General features: G+C 48.1%; 1 protein-coding gene across 3 annotated transcripts in view; it reads right to left on the bottom strand.

The window, feature by feature from the left end:
• Positions 1 to 12,525, bottom strand: part of BICDL1 (BICD family like cargo adaptor 1) — a 109,192-nt gene that overhangs the window by 5,576 nt on the left and 91,091 nt on the right. For all 3 annotated transcript variants that reach the window (XR_012094604.1, XM_008004916.3, XM_008004918.3), the window contains one exon: positions 8,060 to 8,190. Coding sequence is in view for 2 of the 3 variants with exons in the window: in XM_008004916.3 (XP_008003107.1) it covers positions 8,060 to 8,190 (131 nt within the window). In the remaining variant the exon portion in view is untranslated. The remainder of the gene's footprint in view (positions 1 to 8,059; positions 8,191 to 12,525) is intronic.

The raw sequence follows: 12,525 nt of genomic DNA, 5'->3' as shown, positions 1-12,525 counted from the left end.
CTGTCCTGAAGATACAGAGGTGTGCAAAGGTAGCCACACAGTGGTGATCATCACAGCTTAGCTCATCAGAGTAGCTAAGTGGTCATAAATGATATAATGGAATACAGTCACCAGTAAAAACCATAACGTGTGGCCGGGCGTGGTGGCTCATGCCTGTAATCCCAGCACTTTGGGAGGCCGAGGTGGAAGGATTACCTGAGATCAAGAGTTTGAGATCAGCCTGGCCAACATGGCAAAACCCCATCTCTGCTAAAAATACAAAAATTAGCTGGGTGTGGTGGCAGGTGCCTGTAATCCCAGCTACTCGGGAGGCTGAGGCAGGAGAATCGCTTGAACCTGGGAGGCGGAGGTTGCAGTGAGCCAAGATCACGCCACTGCACTCCAGCCTGGGCAACAGAGCAAGACTCTGTCTCAAAAAAAAAAAACCAACAACAAAACCCCACAAAAAACCCATGAGGTAGAATATTGACAGTTCATAACATATTGCTGAGTGGAAAAGCACCAGAAAACAGGATCTGGTATAACGCTAGTTTTGTAAAACAAAAATTGCCTGTGTCCACTGGGTGCAGTGGCTCACGCCTCTAATCCCAGCACTTTGGGAGGCCAAGGTGGGCGGATCACTTGAGGTCGGGAGTTCGAGACCAGCCTGACCAACATGGAGAAACCCTGCCTCTACTAAAAATACAAAAATTAGCCGGGCGTGATCCCAGCTACACCGGAGGCTGAGGCAGGAGAATCACTTGAATCCGGGAGGCAGAGGTTGCAGTGAGCCGAGATAGTGCCATTGCACTATCTTGTTGCCAGCTTGGGCAACAAGAGCGAAACTCTGTCTCAAAACAAAACAAAACAAAACAAAAAACTGCCGGTGCGTTCAATGGATATGCACAAAAATGTCTAGCTGGTTATCTCTGGGTGATTACTGATGGGTAACTCCTCTGACATAATTTTGAATTTTTTATTATCACATTTGTATTTCACGTATTACTTTGTTCACCTTTCCCAACATTCCTAAATCACAGCTGTTCAATGCAAAAGAAAATTAATTTTTTTCGAGGGCAGGGGAACGGGAATAAAGGCGGAAGGACCTCTGCAGAGGCAGCCCTGGTTGCCCAACTGCAGAAACGTGTATTATTTAGCCCTTGCCTTCATTAATCGCTCCCTCAAGGACTCGAAACAGCAAAGCTAACAAAAGCGTGCCCCTTGTACAGGGCCAGCGACTAATGTGCAGGGCTCAAGGGCAGCTAGAGGATCCGCCTGCAGGGGCCGCCTAGCTCGAGCTTCACAACACCGACTGCGCTAACCGAAGTGCGGCCGGAAAAAGGAACAGGTGGATCCCACTCGCAAAGTGTTCAGGCCACTGCTGCGACCAGCACTTCTTCTTTGGTTTCAGGTCTACCGAGCAATTAGTCACCTGTGCCGACACCGCAAAGGGCGCCCCGCCCGCCTTCCCTAGAGAAACCACCGCTCCAGACAGCTCAGCCATCGCATCAGCCCCGCCCACTGCGACAGCGATAGGACTCGAGCCCCGTCCAATGGATGCTAAGGACTCAGATGCCAAAGGCTGCCTCCGTCACACCACTGCTATTGGCTGGCAGCAAGCAGCGGAAATCCTCACGCGGCATGGGTTGCCATGGACACCCGTCCAGCAGCGTCAGAACCCCTGGTGCCGCACGGCAGCCGCTGCCTCCTGAGCTTCCGGCGTCCCCCGGCAGGTGGCGCCCAGAGCAGCGGGAGCCCCAAGAATGTGCTGACTAACGCTGCCGCCGAGGGGCAGAGGGGCCGAGGGCTACAGCGGCGGCGCAGCGCCGGGCATGGTAGGGTTCCCTTCCCAAAAAGGCCCTGAGGCAGGGTCTGTCTGGACGACCTCCAATCCTGGCCACACGCTGCACCCTTGGGACATTTGCTCACCAAGGAATAAGTGCTTGTCATTCATGGGAAACCCCAGACCAGGATCAACACATTAATCACATTTTAAAAATAGGAATATTTCCAAGGGCTCGAATAATTCCTTTTTACAAATGAAACCACCAGTAACTGAGTTGTTTTTGTAAGGCAGATTGCTAGCGCAAGATTTTTTTTGGTTTTAGTGAAGGCCTTTCACCTGCAAGGAGATAAAAAAATTGCTACTTAATTTTCCTGAAACTTATTTATTGTACAGGAGAAGGTGCACCTTAAGGTTTCTGCAGCCCAGTGACGAGAAGGAAGTTATTTTTCTTAGGGATTCTCACCCCTCACTACACATTAAAATCAACGGGGAAAGAAGTGGGCCCCAACTGACCCCACCCAGTGATTTCAACTGTATTGTTCTGGTGAGGTTCCTGGTGTCTCAGAGCTTCCCAGATGATTGTAATGTGTGGCCAGGATGGAGAATCAGAGATAATGTATATGGAAGAAGTATCTGGTAAAACTAAGGTCCTATACAAATGGAGGGTGTGGTTTCCTCTTTAAATGATTCCTTAGGCTTGTTGTCTCAATTCTTGTGTAACAAAAATTCATTTCTAAGGTATAGGAAAAGAACTGTCCTCCCAGAGTAACCTAACTGCCCAGCCAGCCCTGTTCTATAGAAGTCCAGGAAGGACAGGACCCTTGCTCTAGAGTTCTCCCTACTGGTGGAATCTTTCCAGAGGGGAGGATTTGCAAGTCTAATCAGGCTCCTGGATAGTAACTGGGCCTCCTTTGAAAGCAGGCAAGGGCATACATTTCAAGGCTTCGTATAGATTTGCTCACCTAGGTGGCAAAGCTAGGTTGTACTTTCTTTTTTAAAGGGAGGAAGACTGGACAACTTGCTTCTTCTCTCCTGCACCCTGACACTTTCTGTTTGTATCCCCCACCTTCCATCCCACCTTCCATGCTGATGACAGAATATGATCTTAATGTTCAGCTTCTTGTCTGAGAGAAGGTAACCAATCCATGTGTACTTCTACCTTCATTCTGCCTTTTGTTTTGTTTTGTTTTGAGGCCGGATCTTGCTCTGTCATCCAGGCTGGAGTGCAGTGGCATGATCACAGCTCACTGCAGCCTCAACTTTCTGGGCTCAAGTGATCCTCCCACCTCAGCCTCTTGAGTATCTGGGACTCCAAGAGTGTACCACCACACTCAGCTAATTTTTTTATTTGTATTTTTAGTAGAGACAGGGTCTCGCTATGTTGCCCAGGCTGGTCTTGAACCCCTAGGCTTAAGCAATCCTCCCATCTTGGCCTCCCAAAGTGCTAGGATTACAGGTGCCTTGCCTGGCCTCCTCCTGCTTTTGATTTCTAATGGACTTCCACGATTAGCATCTTCACTTTACCATTTTATTCCATCACACAATTTCACTGTTATTCATAAAGGTATGCTGCCTCCTCTATCACACTGTTACTTTTTTTCGAGGCAGGGCCTCACTCTGTCACCCAAGCTGGAGGGCAGTGGCAATCTTGGCTCACTGCAACCTCCGTCTCCTGAATTTGTGATCCTCCAACCTGGCTACTTTTTTTTTTTTTTGGTAGAGATGGGGTTTCACCATGTTGGCCAGGTTGGTCTCGGACACCTGACCTCAAGTGATCCACCTGCCTCAGCCTCCCAAAGTGCTGGGATTGCAGGCCTGAGCACCCCAGCCTTATCACACTGTTTACTTAAGTATCCATTAACTAAATATAGTGGAAATCCAAGCAGCAAAGATACATCCTTATGTGGGCTTCACCAAGAACAATTTCTAAAATGAACTACAAACTGACAGACACCACGACATGAGGTTCTGACCAGAAAGAAAAGGGGACCCAAAAGTAAAACAGAAATGGAGATAATCAAAATGATGAAAGAGAACAGAAGGGAGGGGAAAGTGTGTGTGGAAATGAGAAGGTTAGAGTATAAATAATTTTTTTTTTTTTGAGACAGAGTCCCCATTCTGTTGCCCAGGCTGGAGTGCAATGGCGCGATCTTGGCTCACTACAACCTCCGCCTCCCGGGTTCAAGTGATTCTCCTGCCTCAGCCTCCCAAGTAGCTGGGATTACAGGCGCCCATCACCATGCTCGGCTTATTGTTGTAGTTTTAGTAGAGACGGGGTTTCATTATGTTGGCCAGGCTGGCCTCAAACTCCTGACCTTAGGTGATCTGCCTGCCTCGGCCTCCCATAGCGCTGGGATTACAGGTGTGAGCCACTGCAACCGGTCTGAGTATAAGGAATTTTAAAGTCAGAAGTGAAAATGTGTGTCATACTATTTTTTTACAAAGGCATATAGTATCTTATTTACAAATTGTTTCCAAGGAGCTCATTTTAGCTTCCCAACAAGTAGCAGTGTAGCAGAGGGAAAAGGGTGTCAGGAAGATGGGAATCAGAAGACCTGAGGTGGAGGCTCATGAGTCATTGCTGGCTGTGGCCCTGGCAAAGTATTTCTTAGTTTCCTCATCTGTAAAATTGGGATTAAAAATTTTTACTTCTTACTGTGGCTGGGAGGATTAAAGAATAAAAGTGTTGGCCGGGTGCTGTGGCTCATGCCTGTAATCCCAGCACTTTGGGAGGCCAAGGCGGGTGGTTCACAAGGTCAGGAGATCAAGACCATCCTGGCTGACATGGTGAAACCCCATCTCTACTAAAAATACAAAAAATTAGCCAGGCATGGTGGCACATGCCTGTAGTCCCAGCTACTCGGGAGGCTGAGGCAGGAGAATCGTTTGAACCTGGGAGGTGGAGTTTGCAGTGAGCCGAGATTATGCCATTGCACTCCAGCCTGGGTGACTGAGTGAGACTCCGTCTCAAAAAATAAATAAATAAAAAAATAAAAAAATAAAAGTTCTTTGTAAACTATAAAGTGATGTATAAATATTACTATTGGCTGGGCACAGTGGCTCACACCTGTAATCCCAGCACTTTGGGAGGCTGAGGCAGGTGGATCACTTGAGGTCAGGAGTTTGAGACCAGCCTGACCAACATGGTGAAACCCTGTCTCTACTAATACAAAAATTAGCCAAGCATAGGCGGCAGGCGCGTGTAATCCCAGCTACTTGGGAGGCTAAGGCAGGAGAATCGCTTGAACCTGGGAGGTGGAGGTTGCAGTGAGCCGAGGTCGTGCCACTGCTCTCCAGCCTAGGCGACAGAGCAAGACTCCATCTCAAAAAAAATAAACAAAATAAAGAAATATTACTACTAATATGTTGTAAATGACCCCAAAGTAGATACATTTTTGGTAACTCTCTCCTCACACTCCTTGAACAGGGTGGGGCTTGGCACACTGACTCATGCTTATAATCTCAGCACTTTGGGCAGATCCCTGGAGCCCATGAGTTCAAGACTAGCCTGAGCAACAGGGCAAAACTTCGTCTCTACAAAAAACAAAAACAAAAACTAGCCAGGTGTGGTGGTGTGCACCTGTAGTCCCAGCTACTCGGGAGGCTAAGAGATGAGAGCATTGCTCCAGCCCAGGAGGTCAAGGATGCAGTGAGCTGTGACTGGGCCACTATAATCCAGCCTAGGTGGCAGAGTAAGACCCTGTCTCAAAAAAATAAATACATAAAAAGTAATTCACAGGGGGATGGGGGATATGTAAGTATGTTTGTGTCCAAAGATTCTGAATGTAAGAGAATGCATTTATGAAGAAAATGTGGCCAGGCCGGGCGTGGTGGCTCATGTCTGTAATCCTAACACTTTGAGAGGTCAAGGTGGGCAGATCACTTGAGGCCAGGAGTTCGAGACCAGCCTGGCCAACATGGTGAAACCCCATCTCTACTAAAAATACAAAAATTAGCCAGGCGTGGTGGTGTGTGCCTGTAATCCCAGCTACTCGGGAGGCTGAGGCACGAGAATAGCTTGAACCCAAGAGGCAGAGGTTGCAGTGAGCTGTGAGCATGGGTGACAGAGTGAGACTTTCTCTCAAAAAAATAAAGTAAAATAAAAGAAACGCAGCTGGGCGCAGTAGCTCACACCTATAATCTCAGCATTTTGGGAGGCTAAGGTGGGTGGATCACTTGAACCTGGGAGTTCAAGACCAGCCTGGGTAACACGGTAAAAACCCATATCTACAAAAAACTACAAAAATTAGCCCGGCATGGTGACACAGCTATTTGGGAGGCTGAGGAGGGAAGATCACTTGAGCCCAGGAGGTGGAAGCTGCAGTGAGTTATGATGGTGTCACTGCACTCCAGCCTGGGTGAGAAAGAGAGACCCTGTCTCAAACAAACAAAAAAACACAAAACATTTTTAAAAAGACCTAGTTGGCTGGGCACAGTGGCTCACGCCTGTAATCCCAGGACTTTGGGAGCCTGAGGTAGAAGGATTGCTTGAGCCCAGGAGTTCAAGACCATCCCCGGCAACATGGCAAAACCCTGTCTCGAACAAAAATACAAAAAATTAGCCAAGTGTGGTAGTGTGTACCTGAGGTCCCAGCTACTCGGGAGGTTGAGGTGGGAGGATCGCTTGAGACCAGGATGGGGAGGCTGCAGTGAGCCAAGATCATGCCACTGCACTCCAGCCTGGGTGACAGAGTGAGACCCTGTCTCAAAAAAAAAAAAAAAAAAAAAAAAAAGACCTAGTTTATTGGAAATATGAGGGACAGAGGAAAATGCTAAATGACGCTATGGTATGCAATCAAACCCAGAATGCAGCAAATCTATGACACAAATGATCCAGTTTCTTCAACAAATAAATATAATATGAAAAAGAAAAAAGAGGAGATGTTACAGACTTCTGGGACACATCAGTTAAATGGAATATGTAGGCTTTGGAGTCTGACTCTAAATCAGTTATAAAAAGATATTTATGGGCCAACTGGGGAAATTCTAACATCAACTGGATACTGATGTTATTAAGAATTATTTTTTTCAAGTGTGATCACTGTATTTTTTTTTTTTTTTTTAAGTCTTTGTGGTAGAGATGTATACTGAAGTGTTTGTGGAGGAGATGACACTATGTCTTGTGATTTAACATAATCCAACAGGGAGGTGGAAGAAGTGGGTGAGGATACAGATGAAATAACACTGACCATATGCTGATTAGTATTGAGGCTGAGAGATGAAGTCGTCTTACATCTTCTATTTTTGTGTTTGCTTAAAAATGTCCATAATAAAAAAATAGAAACAAAAAACAAAAAAAACTAAAAAAAAAAAACATAAGGTAGACGTATACATACGATAAAACTGGAGGCCAGGCGTGGTGGCTCGTGCCTATAATCCCAGCACTTTGGGAGGCCAAGGTGGGTGGATCACTTGAGGTCAGGAGTTTGAGACCAGCCTGGCCAATATGGTGAAACCCTGTCTCTACTAAAAATACAAAAATTAGCTGGGCATGGTGGCAGGCACCTGTAATCCCAGCTACTTAGGAGGCTGACAGGAGAATTGCTTGAACCCGGAGGCAGAGGTTGCAGTGAGCCAAGGTGGCACCATTGCACTCCAGCCTGGACAAGAAAGGCGAAACTCCTTCTCAAAAAAAAAAAAAAAGGAAAGTTCTTTAAGATATAAGTGCAAAAGAAGGCAAGGCATGTAGAGTATCATCCTATTGATGTCTAAAAACACCTAACAACTATATTGCCTATATACCTACATATGCATAAGAAAAAGAGCTGCAAAAAATGCACACTTAACTTCCAATACTAGCATGTGTCTGGGGAGGAGAATGGGAATGGGGGTGGGGGTGGGGGTGGGGGTGGGTAGTGTGGAAACTCTAACTTTTACTTTCGTATTCTTTTGTATAATTTAATTTAAAAAATTGAGCATATGCTCAATTCTATATACTCAACTTTATCTTAAGAATAAAGTGTGGGCCGGGCGCGGTGGCTCAAGCCTGTAATCCCAGCACTTTGGGAGGCCGAGGTGGGTGGATCACGAGGTCAGGAGATCGAGACCATCCTGGCTAACACCGTGAAACCCCGTCTCTACTAAAAATACAAAAAACTAGCCGGGCGTGGTGGCGGGCGCCTGTAGTCCCAGCTACTCGGAGGCTGAGGCAGGAGAATGGCGTAAAACCCGGGAGGCGGAGCTTGCAGTGAGCCGAGATCGCGCCACTGCACTCCAGCCTGGGTGACACAGCGAGACTCTGTCTCAAAAAAAAAAAAAAAAAAAAAAGAATAAAGTGAAGCCATCCCTACTCACTTTGCAATGGCCTCGTCACGGTCCTTGATGGCCTTCTGAAGCTGCTCCTTTGGCTCCTTGTCCTCAGATGTGACTCTGAGTCGGTCTCTCTCCTCTTTTAGGGCAGTCATCTCCACACTCAGCAGTGTCACCTAACAGGAGAATGAACATGGTATCACTGCTGCTATCCTGGGTGGTTTTCCCTCCAAGAGGGAAAAAGGAACAAAGAGACCCCAGGCAGACCCAGGGTACATGTGTGGGGGTGCAGCTGGTAGCATTCCACTGCCATCCTGCTCCAAGGAAGGGCCTGTCTCTCTTGAAGAAAGGGTACCACATCACATGCTAGGTTTCAGCTCCGCAGCAAGGGAGCTGTGGGAGTTCAGCCCTGGGCCTGCAGCTGTAGGCCAGATCCCCTTTGCGCTCAGCACAGCATACTACCTCCTCCATCTCCAGGCACTCCAGGTAACAAGTGAACGAAGACCATAAGTCATCATGACACACATTTTTTAGGGTAGGGAACCCCGTTTCCTTTCCCACCATCTCTCACTCAACATGGATGCTGCTATCAACAGAGCCCTGGATGGTTCCAAAGCTGGAGACCCTGCTCCCCCGTGACAGCCCTTGGCACAGCCCAGCTCTCTTTTGTTCTTCCTCATTCAGCTCTCCAGGTGAAAGCCACAGGGAACTTAGACACCTAAGTGACATTATCATCTTTCACCTCAAACCTGTTACCTTTTCTGTGGCCCATGCTTCAGCAAAGGGCACCACCGCCTTCTCAGGTCCTCGTGCCCCAGCTGGGAGTCAACCTTTGGCAGTGAGACACCCCTCCAGTGGCTCTGTCAGGGACCACAGCTTACCCTGCTCCACAGTATGGTAACCCTGTGTACACCATGATCTGTGTGATGGCAGGAAGCATGTCACATCCATCTGTGCATCCCGGAGCCTGGCTGTGTAGGGTGCTTAATCCCAAAGCAGTAGACAATTGTCATTTTTTGGCTAGTCATCCTCCAAAATCTCTTCCCATTTTGGGGGCACTCCTGGTTGTGTGAGACTCTGGTGTGACACAAGGCTCGACCTTCAACTAAAGAAGCCAATAGGTGATAGACATTTCCTTTCCCAGGCAGCCTGGGCACAGGCCTGTGACCAAACTTGCCAGTTACAACCCCTTCCAGGGACTGCAGCTCTGAGCACAGCAAAGCCCCGGGCGAGTGGGGAATTAGTGACAAGGGTGGCAGTTTGTTTCTATTGTCCCTTTTCTCATGGCCTTTTCTTGTTTTGGAGCCGAGTTCTCCTCCTTTCCTGTTGATTCTCTAAGCTATCAGGTCTAATACATTCTCTTTCAGCTTACATTAAGCGGAGTACATTTTTTGCTGTTTGCAACTAGAAACCCTGCCTGGTAGAGCTTTCAATAAATATTTATTGGAAAATTGAATAATGAAAGGGTGGGAGCCCCTTCTTCTCAGTTGGTAAGATCAGACGTGAGTCAGGATGCCTAACCCTGCCTTCATGTTAAATATGACACATACTTTGACATTTTTCCAAGGGAGGATCCATCCATACAGGTCTGCCTCCCTCCCACAAGGGGACAGATGCTACCTTTCAGTATACTCCTCTGTTCTTCAAGTCCCAGGTCTAATCCTCTTCAGCTAGAATGAAACTGAGCAAAGGCCCCAGGTGTAAGGCTGAAGATCTAGCTTTCCTTGAAGTGTCTGAAAATCAATACACTTCAGACATTCCCCAGAATGAGACGGCAGAGCTGCCAGCCCCTGGGGTAGCAGCCACTCTGGAGGAATTCAGAGGACACCCAACAGTGAAGAGGGATAGAAGGACAATTTGTTGCCACCATAAGCAATGGGTTTTATACTCTGCACAGTCTGGCAGGAAACATCAGGGCCAGATGCTCCGTACTGAGAACAGCCCAAAGCGGCAGCTTTCCTGGTAGGGACAGCTGGGTGAGGAGGGCGGAATTCTCGGGGAAGAACAGGCTGGAGCACCTGCGGCTACCCAGCACACATATGCATCCAGCCCTGAGGCAGACAAGGCACCAGGGCAGAGCCCAGCACCCCCCCATTTAGCAGCAGGCTCTGCAGCCTGGTAGGCCAGGACTCAATACCCACAAAGCACCTAGTAGAAATAGCCAGAGCCCTGACATGGCTTTGGGCCAGCTGTGGGCCAGTCAGACGTTCTTACCTGTAAGGGACAGGTAAAACTACATGCTAGGCAGGAAAAGCCAAAATTTAATATGCTCCAAATAAAACTCCAGAAGAACTTTTTACTTTGGCCCAAAAAACCTGGTCGAGTTACAGCCTACCAAGACATGTGCCTTAGGAGAGGTGACAAGGCACTTGCCGTCTTTGAGCTATACATACTTTTCATAAAAAGCAGGAATAAAAACAACTATTTCTCACCACTAAGTTGTCGTTGAGGATTATGAGATAAATGATATCAAGGGCTCAATGCAGTGCCTGGTGTATGGTTGTAAGCTCTACTCTCTCCTCCCTCCTGCAAGATGGGACCTAATCACTGCTGTCGTGATAATTGATCTGTCTTGTTTATACAAATACTTACGTTACATCCACCCCCAAATCCACTTTTCCCAAATAAGGTGGGTGTCCCCGCAATTAAATAGCAAAGAAAACATTCAAAAGTCAGATATTGAGGGCTTAATTTGCTCTTTTGTTCAACAACATCTGAGTGCTTATTCTCAGCAAGGCACTGTGCTAGATGCTTTAGGAGAGGACACAGCTAGATCAGACCTTGAGCTCATCCTCCTGGGGTCTAGGGTTTGACTGAGAAGATGAGATGTGAGCAGGGTAACTGTGATAAGACAGAGCCAGGGGTGCTCCATGAGGAAGGAAATCAAGAGGGTTTCAGGAGGAAGTGACACTAGATTGGGAACTTGAAGGCTGAATAGCATGGAGATATGAGTAGGTGGGAGGGAAGGCCTTCTGGGCACAGAGAAAGCTGGGGAGAAGGCCCAGATGTGGGTAGCATGGGGTGCATGTACCACCGCCCTTTATATCCTATGTTCAGTTCTGCTAAAGCAAAGGGGGCAAGAGGGAAACCAGAGGGACGGAGGCTGTGCAACAGGAATGCAGCCAGACTGCACAGCCACAAGGGCTCAAGGCTTCCTGCCATTTGATAATGGGAACCCACCCAGAACTTGTAAGGGGCGTCCCACTTTCAAGTCACGCTTCAGGAAGATCAATCCAAAGCATGTGAGGGTGGGCGGGCTAGGGGAAGGCAGATAAATTGGGAAGTGGTGACCACAGCCAGGGTGTGAAAGGATGCAGGTCTTGAAATAGGGCAGAAGCTAAGAGGATGGAGGATGGAAGAGAGGGCCATGCTGAGATTTCCGAGGAGAGGCACCCAGATTTGGCGAGTGAAGCCCACAGGCTCCCAGCACTCTCTGAATGTTCATGCCCTTTCTGGAGTAACAAGTGTGCACTCGAGTCAAGCATGAAGGATCCAAACAACAGAAATGGGATGCTTCTGACTGAGCCTCCTGCGACCTGGGTGACAGGCCTGAGAACTGGCTGAGGGCCTCACCGATAATGTGTTCATATTCTACAGACTAATCGCAGAAGACCCCCCTGCATCCTAGCAGCTGCTCCACGCATACCAGAGGCGAGGGGTGGGCCACATGGGGAACAGAGAAGGAGGCAGTTCCTTGCCACTGATGGGGGTAGGGTAGGAGGGGGCACAACACCACATGAAGGACTTTGTTCCTTAAGAACAGTAACAGGTGCCAGTAAGTCTTCAGGTCTGGCTATGGATTTTGCTTCTAAAAAATAATTACCAGTCAAATTAAACCACTTTCCTTTATTTAAAAGTTTGGGTAGGCTTCCAGCCCCCACACCTTTGACCTTTGGCCTAGTTTTCAAGAGAGAAAAGAACACTCTCAGGTAACAGGCTCAGAGACTGGGTCAGCCATCAGATGAGGTTTGAGCCCAGTCCAGGAGCTGTGTGCTGGAACCTCGGTCCCACCTAACTACCTCTGGGTCCTGCCTCCAAAAGGGCTCAGAGATGACTCTGACTGTCCTCACAGCACTGGGGGGTCCTGGAGAGCAGGGGCCCTGCACATCCATCTGTTGCCTCTCAGGATCTAGTGCAGCACTAGGCCCACAGTGAGTGTCAGGGGATGCTGAACCAACCTTGCATGCAGAACGCCATGCCTGCTGTGATGGCTGCAATTTCTGCAGTCATTCTGGGACTCAGTCTGCACCCTACCCCCGCCTTGGGAGGCCAGTGTTACTTCCTATGAGGTGGCTGGCTTTGCTAGGTTCAGTGCGGCTGAGAGGTTTTCTGCTTTGACTGAGCATTTGGGAGGAGACGGCCTATAGTAGAAGTCCAATTCTATACCCCGTGTGGGACGTGAGTACAACCTTCCACTTGGTGAACCATTTGAAAGAGAATCCATAGGAATTGGCCTAAATCATTATCAGCTGAACTTCTAAGAAAAATTTCCACGTGGAAATGGGTTCCTA

This window comes from Chlorocebus sabaeus, chromosome 11 (assembly GCF_047675955.1).
Source record: "Chlorocebus sabaeus isolate Y175 chromosome 11, mChlSab1.0.hap1, whole genome shotgun sequence".
Lineage (NCBI taxonomy): Eukaryota > Metazoa > Chordata > Mammalia > Primates > Cercopithecidae > Chlorocebus > Chlorocebus sabaeus.
Note: the sequence above shows the minus strand (reverse complement) of the source record. Positions and strands in the feature narration are given on the sequence as shown.